The sequence below is a fragment of the Cnephaeus nilssonii genome (assembly GCF_951640355.1).
Source record: "Cnephaeus nilssonii genome assembly, chromosome: 1".
Lineage (NCBI taxonomy): Eukaryota > Metazoa > Chordata > Mammalia > Chiroptera > Vespertilionidae > Cnephaeus > Cnephaeus nilssonii.
Genome location: NC_137072.1, coordinates 10,625,446 through 10,642,369, shown reverse-complemented (window position 1 = coordinate 10,642,369; position 16,924 = coordinate 10,625,446). Strand labels below are relative to the sequence as shown.

At 42.3% G+C, this 16,924-nt stretch overlaps 1 protein-coding gene across 6 annotated transcripts in view; it reads left to right on the top strand.

The window, feature by feature from the left end:
• Window positions 1-16,924, top strand: part of TOGARAM1 (TOG array regulator of axonemal microtubules 1) — a 138,411-nt gene that overhangs the window by 39,891 nt on the left and 81,596 nt on the right. For 5 of the 6 annotated variants that reach the window (XM_079793447.1, XM_079793446.1, XM_079793445.1 and 2 more), the window contains exons 2-4: window positions 2,116-2,272; window positions 7,631-7,765; window positions 15,114-15,416. In XM_079793447.1, coding sequence (XP_079649573.1) covers window positions 2,116-2,272; window positions 7,631-7,765; window positions 15,114-15,416 — 595 coding nt within the window. The remainder of the gene's footprint in view (window positions 1-2,115; window positions 2,273-7,630; window positions 7,766-15,113; window positions 15,417-16,924) is intronic. The other variant, XM_079793443.1, reaches the window with a different exon arrangement.

Here is a 16,924-nt window from a genome sequence, read left to right as displayed (position 1 = left end):
AAATGTTCTATAGCCATGTTGAATATGAAGTGATCCAGAATAATTGAGGTTGTCATTGGTGAAGAATTCTGAACACTTGGATCATGTTCTCATTTAGTTCTTTAACTATGATTAGGTAGAACTTCAAAATTCTATCCTGGCACTTCTGTATCTTAAGGATCAAAGGAGGTATGTGGAAAAGGAATTGGAAACAAAGTACTAGACATATGTAAAGGGTTATATACTTTGTTTTAAATAAAAGACCCATCTTCTTTAGAATATATTTTAGACTTGTGACCAGCGGGAGGATGGAGGGCGTAGGCCTGTGAGAGGCTGTGGCTGGCAGCGGCTGACCGGAGGGGCAGGGGCAGCCGTCTGCTTGGCCCCAGCTGGGTGGCCCTGTCCTGCCAGGCTAAGGATGACTTCTTGCAGCCCTACACAGTCTCCATCCCCTTCTCCTTTCCCTGGGGTCTGTCCTATCTCCTCGTCTTGTAACTCGAGAGACCATTTCTGTATGTAACTGGAATGAGAAAAATGATGACTTCTCAGTTCCCTGACCACACCTGCCAGCATGGAATCAGGGACTCACACTTTTGATCCTGTCTGTCTATCTTAATGTGTGGGCAGTAGCTCTAGTCACTAAGCTCTCTGTTTACCCTTCTAGAACTGGAGTCTGCAAACTGCAGCTGCTCGCCAAATCTGGCCCACCACCTTTTTTTTTTGTAAAGCCTGTGAGCTAGAATGGTTTTTACATTTTTTTAATAGTTGAAAAAATCAAAAGAAGAATGTTCTGTGACAGGTGAAAATGATATGAAATTTAAGTATCTGAAAATACAATTTTATTGGAATAAAATTAAAGAATATATTTTAAGGGAACCATGACCATGTATTCATTTACATTTGGGCTGCAGATTAGGAAGAAGAAACTTGCTTCAGTCATAGTTGAGTGGTTCAGTGGCCTTCAGCTGCAATTTATTGTCTAACTAGAGGCCCGGTGCATGAAAATTCATGCACTGGAGGGGGCCATTCCTCAGCCCAACCTGCCCCCTCTCACAGTCCGGGAGCCCTCAGGGGCTGGAGGGGACCCAGCGATCAGGGGAAAGCGACGCCCCATCACACCGCTGCTGCTGCCACTGCCGGCAGCGCAAGCCTCGGCCGGCCCTGGTTACCTGAGCCTCGGGCAGCCCTGGCTGCCATCCGAGGCTTACCTGTGCCTTGGGCTGGCCCTGGGCGGCCGGGCAGCCGACATCTGAGGCTTGCCTGTGCCTCGGGCCGGACCTGGGCGGCTAGGCAGCCGCCATCCAAGGCTTGCCTGCGCCTTGGGTCAGCTCTGAGCGGTTGGGGGCCTAAGGGGACTGGGGGACTCCAGAGGCAGGGCTGAGGGGACTGGGCGCTGCTATCTTGTGGCTGTGGGTGCCACCATCTTTGAGGGCATGGCAGTCAATTAACATATTCCCTCTTTATTAGATAGGATGTTGAAACACAGATGGTTTTAGTGTGACAGGCTATGCTGCTGAATAAAAAATGTTCTTTTCTCACCCTAGCCTGTTTGGCTCAGTGGATAGAGCGTCAGCCTGCGGACCAAAGGGTCCTGGGTTTGATTCCATTCAAGGGCACATACCTTGGTTGCAGGCTCCTCCCCAGCCCAGGTCCTGGTCGGGGCTCTCGCTGGTGGCAACCAATCAATGTGTTTCTCTCACATCGATGTTTCTCTCTGTCTTTCACTCTCTCTTCCACTCTCCCTAAAAAAAAAATCTATGGAAAAATATCCTCAGGTAAGGATTAACAAAAAAAAAAAAAGGTTCTTTTTTTCTATTCAAGTTGCTATTTTACTCTTTTTGTTATTACAATCTTTCTTTCCTAGCTGTTAGATGTGTACTATAGGAAGGTAAGATATAGAAAAGATTTGGGGTGAAGTAGTAAAAGAGAGGGAAAAACTTGTTTTTTCTACCATAGAATGAAAAATACTGTTATTTTACCGTACTAAATATGGATGCTTACTTGGTATCATTGTATATTTGATAAATTTGATTTTTCTTTTAATCTGAATTTCATAATTGGGTCTAAATTATTGTCTCAGTTATTGCACAAGTAGCCTTAATACAAATTTGCTAACTTATTATTCTATTTCTATAGTTTTCAGCATATGATTTCATCCCTTCGTCAAAATTAAAGCCCTCCCAAGGAATGTCAGTCAATGATGATTTATGTTTTAGCAGAAAAAGAGTATCAAGAAACTTATTTCAGAATAGTCTGGATTTTAACTCAGATTCACTTCCTGTATGTGCTGCTGGTAAGTAATAGGTGCAGGTAATTGACATGTTTAACTAAATGAAAGATGTCTGTAAACTTTATGGTTTATTAAGGGCTCCTAGAACTTACAATCGAGTAGATAATTTAGTTTCAGTAAATATTTGTTAAAGATCTGATAAGAGTGGACACTTAGACATAAATTGTCTCATAAGACCCTGGAGGGGCTTCTCATTGAAACCCTTTAAGTCATAATATAAGTCAATATTATTGAGTATCTCCTACGTGTCACGTACTTTCCTAAGTACTGGGCATATAGCTATCAACAAAGAGGAAAAGCTTTGTGCCTAATAGATCTTGCAGTCTGTTTGGAATGAAGCAGACATTAAATTAATGTAAAACAGATTAGATGGTGATAAATGCTATGGAAAAAAATAAGCAGAGAAGATGAATATAAAGGAAGTCCTATGTTAAATAACGTATTGAAAGAAGGCCATATTCAGATAAAAATACTTGAAACAAACTACATAGATATCAAGAGAGAAAAGCAAATAATTCCAGGAAGAGGGAATAGTAAGTGCAGAGTATGGAACAAAAGATCAAAGAGGCTATTAAGTCTGGACTGAAATGAGTAAGAGGAAGAGAAGTAGAAAATGAAATTCAAGAGTTATTAGGCCGAAACCGGTTTGGCTCAGTGGAAAGAGCGTCGGCCTGTGGACTGAAAGGTCCCGGGTTCGATTCCGGTCGAGGGCATGTACCTTGGTTGCGGGCACATCCCCAGTGGGGGGTGTGCAGGAGGCGGCTGATTGATGTTTCTCTCCCATCGATGTTTCTAACTCTCTATCCCTCTCCCTTCCTCTCTGTAAAAAAATGAATAAAATATATTTTAAAAAAAAGTTATTAGGACCCTAGTCCATTTGTCTCAGTGAATAGAGCATTGGTCTGCAGACTAAAGGGTCCCGGGTTCAATTCTGGTCAAGGGCACATGGCCAGGTTGCTGGCTCAGTCCCCAGTAGGGGGCATGCAGGAGGCAGCTGATCAATGATTCTCTCATCATTGATGTTTTTATCTCTCTCCCTTCATCTCTGAAATCAATAAAAATACATATTTTTAAAGAAATGTTACATGTTCTTATTTATAAGACCTAATGGGCTATTGAATGAACTTGACATTTACTCTGAATGAGGGACATTTAAGGAAAGAAATAAAATCAATTGTTTTGTTTTGAACATTATAGTTATTTACTAGGGGCCAGTTTTGAAGGAAAAATCCTGCAAGACTTCCTGCGGGCTTCCCTCCCGCCACCAGCACCTCTCCCACCCCCCCACCTCTGCGCTGGGGTGGGTGGGGCGTGCCCCGCCCGCCTCACTGCGCCCGCGCCTGCCGCTTCCGCAGCCCCGCGCTCCGCTGCCACCGCTGCGCACCCCGCCCCCGTGGCCACCACCACCGCCACCTCTGTGGCCACGCGCGCCACTACCACCGCTCCCTCCGCGGCGCGCCTCGCGCCCCCTGCTCCCCCGACCCGCCGCGCCTGCCGCCGCCACTTCCACGGTCCCGCACGCCGCTGAGCGCCCTGACCCCATGGCCACCACCGCCGCCACCTCCGTGGCCACGCGCGCCGCTGCCGCCGCTGCCGCCGCTGCCTCCGTGGTGCACCCTGCACCCCGCTCCCCCGACCCGCTGCACCTGCCGCTACCACCCGCCGCTGCCCGCCTCTGTGGCCGCACGTGCCGCCCGCGCTTTCCCTCCAGCAGCCGCCTTGCTTTCTACTTTGCCTCCCTCTTCCTTCTATGGTGTCTTCAGTCTTCACTCTTCCCTCCCTCAGTGTATGCAAATTAGCCACCATCTTGGTTGGGTTGATTTGCATACTCGCCCTGATTGGCTGGTGGGCGTGGCTTAGGCATAGCGAAGGTGCGGTCAATTTGCATGTTACCCTTTTATTATTTAGGACTAGAGGCCCAGTGCACAAATTTGCGCACAGGTGGGGGCCCCGCCCCCTGGTGGAGCTCCCGGTTGAACTCCCTGTCGAACTCCCAGTGCAGGGGACAATTTGCATATTAGCCTTTTATTGTATAGGATTGTTTGCTTGTTTGTTTTTAATATATTTTTATTGATTACAGAGAGGAAGAGAGAGAGAGAAATAGAAACATCAATGATGAGAGAATTATTGATCGGCTGCTTTCTGCACGCCCACTACTGGGGATTGAGCCTGCAACCCAGGCATGTGCCCTTGACCAGAATCGAACCCGGGACCCTTCAGGCCCTAGGCCGACGTTCTGTCTACTGAGCCAAACCAGCTAGGGCTTGAACATTATATTTAAAATAGACTTAAGGAGGGCAAGGGTGAAAATAGGGAGTCTATTGTAGTAATCCAGGCTAGAATTGATGGGGACTTTGTCCAGAGTAGCAGTGAATATAATGAAAGTGATTAGATTCTGATTATATGTCAAAGGTAGAGTTGATATGATTTGATGACGGATTGGGTATTGAGGGAGGGAGGCATGGAGGGAGGGAAGGAAAAATCAAGAGTGACATAAGGTTTTCTTGGTTAGAGCAACTAGAAAGATGTTTAATTGCCTAAGTAAGTGTTACAGAAAGTAAGTATTATAGTAGTTCAGAGTACATTGGCATTGGCATGGGCCATATCAGTTAGAAAAGACATTGAAGAGAGATAGTATTTGAATTTCATCTTTTTGGGATGTATATGATACAAGTAATTAGATGGGAAGTATGAGAAGAGCAAAGACTTACATTATTGAATTTTTTTTTTTAAAGAGAGAGAGGAAGGGAGAAGGGATAGAGAGATAGAAACATTGATGAGAGAGAAATATCATCCATTGGCTGCCTCTTGCACACCCCCTACTGGGGATCAAGCCCACAAACAGCATGTGCCCTGACTGGGAATCGAACCAATGACCTCTGAGTTCTTGGGTCGATCAGTGCTCAACCACTGAGCCACACCAGCTGGGCTCAAAGGCTTAAATTAAGAAACGGCTTGAGATATTCTGGGAGCTGTATAAAGGCAAGATTCATTGTAGAAGGTCAAAGATAAATTTGGATATAGGGATCCCTGTAGCTAGGTTTAAAATTTTGAGCTCATACTGGTAAGCCATAGGGAGCTAGTGGAGATTTGTTGTTGTTGTAGTAAAGGAAAAAAGCCAGGTGATAAAGTTATTTACAAATGGAATAAAAGGAATAATCAGGAAAATTTGATGACTAGGGCAATGGTCGGCAAACTCATTAGTCAACAGAGCCAAATATCAACAGTACAACGATTGAAATTTCTTTTGAGAGCCAAATTTTTTAAACTTAAACTTCTTCTAATGCCACTTCGTCAAAATAGACTCGCCCAGGCCGTGGTATTTTGTGGAAGAGCCACACTCAAGGGGCCAAAGAGCCGCATGTGGCTCGCGAGCTGTAGTTTTGCCGACCACGGGACTAGGGGAGTAGAGAAAGATGTCAAAACTTAACACCTGACTAATTAGAAAAATGATCATGTATATGTTAACAGAACAAAATCCGGTGGAAAGGAAAAATATTTTATAATGTAAAGATGGAGTTTGTCATAGATGTTAACATTTATTTAGTATCCAAATGATATCAGTTACTGAAATTTGTTGGCTATGAGTTTGGACACAATATTTAGAAAACATTGTTACCCTAGTAGAGTTTATAGATCTTTATGCAGTAATATTTTATGGTATTTTCATATAAAAATGAAGTGTCATAATGATTGTATAGTTTAATGTTTATTTTTGGGCCTGCAATTGAGGCATGTGCCATTGTCCAGAGTTGAACCCAGGACCCTTCAGTCCGGGGGCCACTGTTCTATTCACTGAACCAAACCTGCTAGGGCCTAGTAGCACAGATTTTAAATAACTGAATTATAAGACAACATATAACCCAATTCTAGATTGGATGTTACAGATTATAAGTATATAGGAATTCAAGAAAGGAAAAGATAATAGGTATTGAAGTGATTCACAAAAATACCAAGAAAGAGTCTGGACTTTAAAGAACGAAGGGTCTGTGATTGGCAATGAGGCAAAAGGGACTATTGCAGATAGGGAGAATAACAAAAGCATAAATGTGAGAATTAACTTAGAAGATGTCCAGTACATGAAGGAAAAAGGGACTTGAAATTATAAGAAGAGAATTTTTAAAATCGTTTCAGAACTGCAAGTGATCAGCTCATTTTATATATAAACTAGAGGTCTGATGCATGAAATTCGTGCAAGAATAGACCTTTCTTCCCCCGGCTGCTGGCACCAGCTTCCCTCTGACACCCGGGACCTGGGCTTCCCTCGCAACCCCGGCTTCATCCAGAAGGTCGTCCGGAAGGACGTCCAGTCTAATTAGCATATTATGCTTTTATTATTATAGATAAACTAGAGGCCCAGTGCACTTAACTCGTGCATGGGGGCCGTGTGTGTCCTTCAGCCCAGCCTGCACCCTCTCCAATCTGGGATCCCTCTCACAATCCAGGACTGCTGGCTCCTAACTTCTCGCCTGCCTGCCTGCCTGATTGCCCCTAACCGCTTCCGCCTGCCAGCCTGATCGACGCCTAACTGCTCCCCTGCCGGCCCGGTAACCCCCAACTGCCCTCCCCTGCCGGCCTGGTTGCCCCCAACTGCCCTCCCCTGCAGGCCTGGTCCCCCCCAACTGCCTTCCCCTGCAGGCCTGGGTCCCCTTCAACTGTCCACCCCTACAGGCCTGATCGCCCTCAACTGCCCTCCCTTGCAGGCCTGGTCCCTCCCAACTGCCCTCCCCTGGCCTGATCGCCCACAACTGCCCTCCCCTGCTGGCCATCTTGTGGCAGCCATCTTGTGTGTTGGAGTGATGGTCAATTTGCTTATTACCTCTTTTATAATATAGGATGAATCCCAGAGAGGCCATTATTACCTTCTTTAATTCAGGCTTATTCCTCTGCTCAAAATTAACCTTAATTAGCCATAGGAGAGGGAAAGCAATCTGGGAAGTATACCTGGATAATCTTGGAAGCTATGTGAATGCTGTGTTATATGTTAGGAAAGAAGGTAGATGTGTTCTGCAGTAGAACTTTTTGGGTAGAGAGTATACTACAAATACTAGAAAGAAGGAAAACTAGATCTGAAGGAACATTCCATGGTAAGAGAAGGGAACATGTAGGAAGAAAATGCCTTTGTCTGCATTTTTCAATATGCTTTTCTCTGTACTTTACCTGTCTGTTTTCTGTCCTTTAATCCCTGCCACTAATCAGATATGCCAGTAGCAAAAGTTTTATCCCTTTCTTGACTGCCGTGATCACTATCCACGTACTTTTACATTTATTTCCACACAAATGACACCATTTATGAAATTAAATATATTCATGAAATAAAGCTAACTTTTATTATATTTTTCTTTTTTCTTCCTTCCAAAGGCACTACTGGAACTCATCAGACAAATCCTTCTGGGAAATGTGGACAACTTGGATTTTCACAGATATGTGGTAAAACTGGAAGTGTGGATTCTGACTTACAGTACTTGGGGACAACTAACAGTTATCAAGATAAAGGTTTAAATTTCAAATTTATTTAGATACATATGATATATAAATGTTGTGTGGGGTTTCCAAATCTAGCATATATGTTATTTTGTATAATCATACGCATCAAAAAAGTTAGATTTTAGTAAAAATTTTAATAACACTTAAATAGCTATTATCCCAAAATGATAAATACCATAATCTTTATATAAATACTAGAGGTCCGGTGCATGAAATTCGTGCACGGGGGGGGTGACCCTCAGCCTAGCCTGCACCCTCTCCAATCTGGGACCCTTGGAGGGATGTCCGACTGCCCGTTTAGTCCCGATCCCAGAAAAATTGGGCCTAAACGGGCAGTCAGACATCCCTCTCACAATCCAGGACTGCTGGCTCCCAACTGCTCAACTGCCTGCCTTCCTGATTGCCCCTAACCACTTCTGCCTGCCAGCCTGATCACCCCCTAACCACTCCCCTGCCAGCCTGATTAATGCCTAACTGCTCCCCTGCCAGCCTGATTGCCCCTAACTTCAGTCCTGGTCACCTCTAACTGCCTTCCCCTGCCAGCCTGATTGCCCCTAACTTCAGTCCTGGTCACCTCTAACTGCCTTCCCCTGCAGGCCTGGTCACTCCTAACTGCCCTCCCCTGAAGGCCTGGTCCCCTCCCAACCGCTCTCCCCTACAGGCCTGGGTCCCCCCCAACTGCCCTTCCCTGCAGGCCCGGTCGCCCCCAACTTCCCTCCTCTGCCAGCCTGGTCACCCCCAACTGCCCTCCCCTGCTGGCCTGATCCCTCACAACTTCTCTCCCCTGCTGTCCTGATCGCTCACAACTGCCGTCCCCTGCTGGCCATCTTGTGGCGGCCATCTTGTGTCCACATGGGGGCAACCATCTTGTGTATTGGAGTGATGGTCAATCTGCATATTACTCTTTTATTAGATAGGATAGAGGCCTGGTGCATGGGTAGGGGCCAGCTGGTTTGTCCTGGATCAGGGTGGGGGTTTCCTTGGGGCGTGGGGAGGCCTGGGCAAGGGGCCTGTGGTGGTTTGCAGGCCAACCACGCCCCCCGGTGACCTAAGCGGAGGCCCTGGTATCTGGGATTTATTTATCTTATATAATTGAAACTTTGTAGCCTTCAGCGGAGGCCTGGGCCGGCCAGGGGGTGCAGGAAGCTTGGTTTCCTCTATTGCCGGTGAAACCCAAGCCTCCTGCTCGCTGTGTGGCCGCAGCCATCTTGTTTGGGTTAATTTGCATACTCACTCCTGATTGGCTGGTAGACGTGGCTTGTGGGTGTGGCTGAGGTACGGTCAATTTGCATATTACTCTTTTATTACATAGGATGACTGATTAAAATTAGAGTTTCTACTCATGGTGGAAATGAGTACTTTAATACCAATTAATTGAAAGTAACATTATTCATTAAGGAGTACTGTGTTAGTAGAAGAGTTATTTTCCATAACAGTTTTTAATTTGAGGCTATTTAGAATTTATTATGTTCCCTGTTAGGAACAATAACTTCCTGACTAGCTCTCATTTCAGATCGCTTATATGTCTGAAAGATATAGAACAAAAGGAAGATTTAGGCTGTCAGTCATGGATTTGGGATTTGAAAGTGTTTTTTTCCTTCCATGCTAATTAATAGCTTTATTAATTATTATTTAAAGGTAGGAACAAATCAAATATTTCTAAGAGATATTTTCATTTTTGTTGTACACTTACTAAATTTTTTTTAATGATACCAAGGTATGTACTTCTTTCTGTATTTGGTGGTGAAAAGTAATGCCCGTTTGAAATTAGTAAAGAGGATTTAGTTAATATAGCACTTATATTTTACCTACCTTTTCCTCCATCCACTCCAAAGGGCCATGTAATTCCATAAAGTTTTTCTTTGAGGTGTTGTTTCTAATAAAATAATTTATCTTTCTTAATAATATAGGTATTTCCTAAATCTTGGCTAGATGCTTTTGGGACTCATAATTAAAGAAGCAGAGAGGATTCTCTGTGTTGCTTGGCCTGTTCCTGTTTAGGATATCCCTAAATGGTTACATTACCTTTGAAGTCTACCTTCACTCCCAGTGTTTAATCAGATTTTTGTAGTGCATCTAATTTTCTATAACCTCTCAGAATACCTATTAGAGCAGTGGCTAAAGAGATACCATGTTCTTCCAAAGTCAAGATTTAGAGAGGAACCAAGATGGCAGCGTAGATAAATGCCTGTACTCGCCGGCTCCCACAACCACAACTAAAATACAGAACAACCATCATCCTGAACCACCGGAAAGCTGGCTGAATGGAAGTTCTACAACTAGAGAAGTAAAGAAGAAGCACACTGAGACTGGTGGGAGGTGAGAAGGTGCGGAACGGGCTGGTCCGGCACCCACGTGTATCACTTTTTTAATCAGGAGAGAGATCGTCTCTGTGGAGGCTACCCGTGAGGAGCAAGGGGTTCCAGCCCCACACCAGATGCCCACCCCAGGGCCCCAGAGCTGGGAAGAGAAGTCCCTGTAACTACGGGCTGTAAAAACCAGTGCAGCTTAGGGCTCAGTGACACAGAGGCTGCTGGATACCCAGCTATTCCTCTTAAAAGGCCGACACCACAAACTGAACTTACAAGGTCCCACATCCTCTGAGCTCCAGCACTAGGGCAAGGCTCTGGGGGACCCAGACACATATCAGGAGGAACTCGATTGTCTAGCATCGGGGCAAGAACTCGGCGGCAGCTTTCTCTCAGACGGAGTTGCTTGCAGGGATCATTGTTCCTATGCTGGGACCTCCTGGGTTGGTTGCAGGGCAGACTGGCGCCATTTCTGTTTGCACCGCCCGGGTGATTCCCTAAGACCCTGCCTCATCCAATTTACAACCCTACCCAAGCTGTATGCAGCAGCTTTTGCATATGAATGGCCTGTCTTTGCTTAAGCTAAAATCTGTCAAACAAGCTGCAGCTGGGTCAGGGAGCGCCAAACCTGTCAGTTAGCCAGATAACTGTCACGTGTCCAAAATGGAAACCATCCCCACACACCATGATATTTTTAATTTAATTTTTAGAAATCAATTTGCAATTAATATTATAAAAATAAATATATTAACTCACAATTCAGGTGTTCTTGAATATTTTCAGTTGAAAATGCTCACGAAAAATTATTTTAAAGTTGGTCAGGGCTGTCACTTATAGGGAAAAGATTTTTTTTTTTAATTCTTCCAAATGACATTTTTAATTATTTTTATGTAGCACATATGCAGTGGGAAAAAAGTATTATTTCCACTTAGTTATTATTAAAATTGCTTCAGTGTATGATAAAGTTCGAAACACAGTACAACACATAACAGAACATTACATTGTTTACAAAAGTACTTGGTTTCTTTTTGCTATTTTGTAGCAATACTAGTAGAAGAGCATACCAAACATCTTTTCCACATAGATTTTTTTTTTTCCAATCGGCGGATACTCCCCCAAAAAAAGTCATTTATATAATCTGGATGGCAGGTCGGTGGCATAACGTTTTCTTTTCTCAGGTTGTGCTAATTTATGTTTTTTCATTAATTGCGTGATTACTTGTAACTGGAAATCACCAAGTGTAATACTGCTTTTTTTTTTTTTTTTTTTTTTTTTTTTTTTTGTCTATAGACACATGCTTGCATCTATAGACACTTATGGTGTACAAAGGGTCAAAGGCCCAAGACCTGGCACCAGCACCAGCCTGCCTTACTTCATAGCTGGGCCTCATCTGGGCATTGCCAAACCTGATACAAAGAGGAGGAATCTGCAGATCTCTCTGTAGCTCCTACTGAGTGGCCCCAGGCAGTGACTGACTTTGCACCTCCCGGGAGACCCAAGAGCCAGTGTACCCAGTGGTCAGTGTCAGACGATACCAGATTACACCTCTCTACACATCCATAAGTGACACACTCAAGGGGCAGACTCAGTGAGCACAAAGCCCCACTAAAGCAAGTCCTGCTCCATAAGGGTGTCTCCTGCATAGCAGCTCTCCCATTGTCGTTGCAGCTTGTCCTCACAGCCAATTGGCCTGGTGGTCAATGTCTCCCAGTGACACCAACAGCAATCAAGTCTCAACTACGACAAGACTGTGCTCACAGCCCACACAGGGGTGCACCTAGAGTGCTCAGCTCAGGTGACTGGGAAGCTGAGCCACTGGGCCCTATAAGACACCTACTACACCAGGCCACTCTACTATCTCTAGGAGACATAGCAGCTCTACCCAATACAGAGAAATAAACACACGGAAGCAGCCAAAATGCAGAGACAAAGAAACTGGTCACAAATGAAAGAAATGAATGAAAGCAAACTATTGAATATGGAGTTCAAAACCACAGTTATAAGGTTACTCAATAATCTTCTAGAAACCTCCAAGGAACTTAGTGAGACTTTCAGGGATCTTAGTAAGAATGCCAAAAAAAAAAAAAAAAAGGAAAAGGACCAGTCAGAAATTAAGCATACACTGACTGAAATAAAGAATAATATACAGAAATTCAATAGTAGAGTAGAGGATTTTGAGAATCAAATCAATGATTTGAAATATAAGGAAGCAAAAAACACCCAATGAGAAGAGCAAAAAGAAAAAAGAATCCAAATATATGAAGATAGTGTAAGGAGCTTCTGGGGCAACTTCAAGCATACCAACATTTGCATTATGGGGTGCCAGAAGGAGAAAAGAGAGTGCAAGATACTGAAAACCTATTTGAAGAAATAATGACAAAATTTTCCCTACCTGGTGAAAGAATAGACTTAAAGTCCAGGAAGCACAGAGATTCCCAAACAAGAAGAACCCAAGAGGACAACACCAAGACACATCATAATTAAAATACCAAGGGCTAAACACAAAGAGAGAATCTTAAAAGCAGCAAGAGAAAAGCAGTTACTTACCTACAAGGGAGTGCCCATACAACTGTCAGCTGATTTCTCAACAGAAACTTTGCAGACCAGACGTGAATGGCAAGAAATATTCAAAGTGATGAATAGCAAGGACCTATAACCAAGATTACTCTTAACCAGCAAAGCCATCATTTAGAATTGAAGGTCAGATAAAGAGCTTCACAGACAATAAAGGGTTAAAGGAGTTCATCACTAACAAATCAGTATTATATGAAATGTTGAAAGGTATTCTTTAAGAAGAAAAAGATAAAAAATATGAACAACAAAATGGCAACAAATGCATACCTATCAACAATTGAATCTAAAAATCAAAATAAACGAATAAGAAATCTGATGAACAGAATAAAATGGTGAATAAAATAGAATCAGCGGCATGGAAATAGAACAGAGGATTATCAGAAGGAAGGCCGGTGGTGGTGCAGGAAGAGATTAAACAAAGATCTTATATGCATATAGGCATTAGTAGGGGCACAGATAATGGGGTGGAGAAGTCATGGGGTAGGGTTGGAACCAGGTGGAAGGGGGCAATGAGGTAGAAAAAGAGGGACATCTGTAACCTTAACAATAAAGATTTTTTAAAAAGAAAGTCAAGGTTTAACTTACTAGTAAGTTATACATTAAAAATTTTGTCAAGACCCACAGGCTGAGTACTGCTGCTGTAGAGCCTAAGACCATCAGAAAACACAGATATTTACATTACGATTCATTAACAGTAGCAAAATTACAGTTATGAACTAGCAACGAAAATAATTTTATGGTGGGGGGTCACCACAACATGAGGAACTGTATTAAAGGGTTGCGGCATTAGAAAGATTGAGAACCACTGATCTAGGGAATACCTAGCTCAAAATTAAAAGTATAAAATTTGAAGAGGAAGAAACAAAAATTGTCATTATTACAGACCAGAGGCCTGGTGCATGAAAATTCATGTACTAGAGGGGGGTCCCTCAGCCCAGCCTACCCCCTCTCACAGTCCAGGAGCCCTCAGGGGCGAGAGGCAACCCAGTGATCGGGAAAGCAACGCCCCATCACACCTCTGCTGCGGCCACTGCCGGCAATGCAAGCCTCGGCCGGCCCTGGTTACCTGAGTCTCAGGCGGCCCTGGGCAGCTGGGCAGCTGCCATCAGAGGCTTGCCTGCGCCTCGGGCCAGCCCTGGGGGGCTGAGGGGACTGGGGGACTCCAGAGGCAGGCGCATGGCGGGGCTGAGGGGACTGGGTGCCACCATCTTTTAGGGTGGGGCAGCAATTAGCATATTCCCTCCTTATTGGCTGTGGGTGCCACCATCTTTGAGGGCGGGGAAATAATTATCATATTCCTTCCTTATTGGCTGTGGGTGCCGCCATCTTTGAGGGCAGGGCAGTCAATTAGCATATTCCCTCCTTATTGGCTGTGGGCACCGCCATCTTTGCAACGGCACGAGGGTCAATTAGCATATTTCCTCTTTATTAGATAGGATAATACATGGTACAATGTAATGGTTAAGAGCACAAGCTTGGGAGCCAGAATGCCTGGGTTGATACCTCAGTTTTATAATTTCCTAGTGTATGACCTTTAGTAATTTACTCATTATTTGCATGTCCTTTATTATAATAGCTAAAATACTTTTTTGAGAGACATGAAAGAAAACCTGAATAAACTACCAGTAAAAGAACCCATATATAAATATTTATATTTATTTATTTACATAAATATATTAGTTAATACATGTAAATAAATTTTTTTTTAATCCTCACCCGAGGATATATTCTTATTGATTTTTTTTTTTTTTAGAAAGAGAAACATCAATGTGGTAGAGAAACATTGGTTGGTTTCCTCTTATCATCCTGACCAGGCATCAAGCCCACAACCTTTTGGTGTTCAGGACAATGCTATTATCAACTGAGTTACATGGCCAGGGCTAAAAGATCCTATATTTTTGAACAGGAGACTCAGTATCAGGAAAATTACACTTATTCCCAGATTAATATGTAAATTAAATGTCATTTCAACCAAAGTCCCAACAGAATCTTTTATGGAGACTGACAGGCTGATCCTGAAATTCATATGACAGAATGGAGGGTCAAGAATGGCCTAGGTAATTCTAAAGTAGACCAAAATGGAAGGGAATTTATCCTATCAGATAGCTTGATTACAAATAAAATATTGTAATAGGTGTACATAAATAGATTAATAGAACCAATAAGAAACATCTAAGAATAGATCCAAATAATATATAGGAGATTTATAGATGAAAGGGGAAGAATGGATAGCTCAAAAAGTGGCACTGGAAAAATTGCATTATCTATATAGAAAAGTGTTAATTAGATCTTTACCTCACATCATACAAAAATATAAATGCCAGATGGGATAAAAACCTTAATGTGAAGAGCAAAAATCTTAAAACTCTTAGAAGTTGTATATATATAGATAACATTCTCTTTTATTTATTTTTGTTTATTTGATTGGTTTCAAAGCTAGTGGGAAAAACATATGCTTTTTTTTTTTATTACAGTGTATGCTAGCCTAAATTTTGGCGGTAAGATACAACAAACATTTGGTAACCAAACAGAACATATTTCATCATACTCTGGTCCAGATCCAAGCCCAGGAGCCTTCATCCTTCCGTCCTATCCTCTCTCATCTCGAACTAGCCCAAAACACACATCTCTTACTGTGTCTCCAAAGAAGTCTCAAGATAATTCTGTTAATTTCTCAAATTCCTGGCCTCTTAAAAGCTTTGAAGGACTACCAAAGCCAAGTCCTCAAAAAAAGCTTGTCAGCCAAAAATCATCTGGCTCAACAGGAAGAAATGACGGTAAAAATTAATGTTTTTTCAAATTCATTTGTATGTTTGATTGTATTTAAAGTTATGTTGTTAGGTCTTTAAAAGCTTGTAAATTACATTTTTCTGTGCATTAGTAAATATTTAAGAAAATAACCATGTTAATTAGATTAAATGTGTAATATAAAGTTCAGTTGAAATTGTGAATTCCTTTTTTTATTCTATTGCCACTTCAAAATCCTTTTCAGAACTAGGCAAACAATATGCTTTATAATAGACATGAACATGAACAGCCTTAGAAGCTACTAAAAATTTTGGCTTTACAAATATAAAATGTCATTCATATGTTTACTATAGTATCTATTCATCATTCAACATTTATTGAATATTTAATATATGTTAAAATTATTTTGATGGGTTTTCTATTTGTTTTTAACCAAAATATTTTTTTCTTGCCTGGCCAGAATGGCTTAGTTGGTTGAGCATCATCCTGTGCATCAAAAGGTTGCCTGTTGATTACCGATCAGGACACATACCTGGGTTGCTGGTTCGTTCCCTGGTTGGGGCACATACAGAAGGCAGCTGATCAGTGTTTTTCTCTCACATCCATGTTTCTCTCTCTCTCTCTCTCTCTCTCTCTCTCTCTCTCTCTCTCTCTCTCTCTTTCCTTTTTCTCCCCTCCTTCCTCTCTCTAAACATGTCCTTGGATGAGGATTAAAATATTTTTAAATTATGAAATTAGCATATAAGTTTATTCAAGACAGATTCAGTCTCAAAATAAAACGTCTGTTAAATGCAATCCCCTCATCCCACAGGCTTTCCTATCCCCAGCGCCTGAGGTAAGATATTTCACCTTTAAACTATCCCACCATGCTAATGTTCCAGTTTATAACATAAGGTCACTTTAACTCATAGTGAATTTTATCACTTTCTGTTACCACATTAAAAAATCAAGTATTTTTTAATCCCATAATCCCATAAACCTTCATTTCCTTGTATTACTTTCTTTCTGAATTTGTCTTTCCTACAAGATCAAATATTATTGAAAGCTGATGCATTATTTAACCTGTTCTCCCCAGTGACCAGTATTTCTGTTTTGCATATGGTAGTCCTTCAAATGTTGCTTATGTAATTAAATCAAGCAAAAAAATTAGCTCTTCTACCTTATTATGGACTTTACCATAAAAGTACTAGCCATGGTGATGTATATGAAGATAGAAATTTAACTTGGTATGTCATATTTTTATTTTTATAAATAAATCGTGGTGGCTCGTTTTTGTTATATGTGTTTAAATATATCTGTGTTGGCTCATTTTTTAATAATTTTTAAAAATATGTTTTTATTCAGAGAGAGAAAGGGAGGAGAGAGATAAAAACATCAATAATGACTGAAAGATCATTGATCAGCTGCCTCCTGAACACCCCCTACTAGGGATCGAGCCTGAAATCTGAGCATGTGCTCTGAGCAAGAATCAAACTGTGACCTCCTGTTTTATGTGTCGACGCTCAACCACTGAGCTACACCAGCTGGGTGAAGTGGC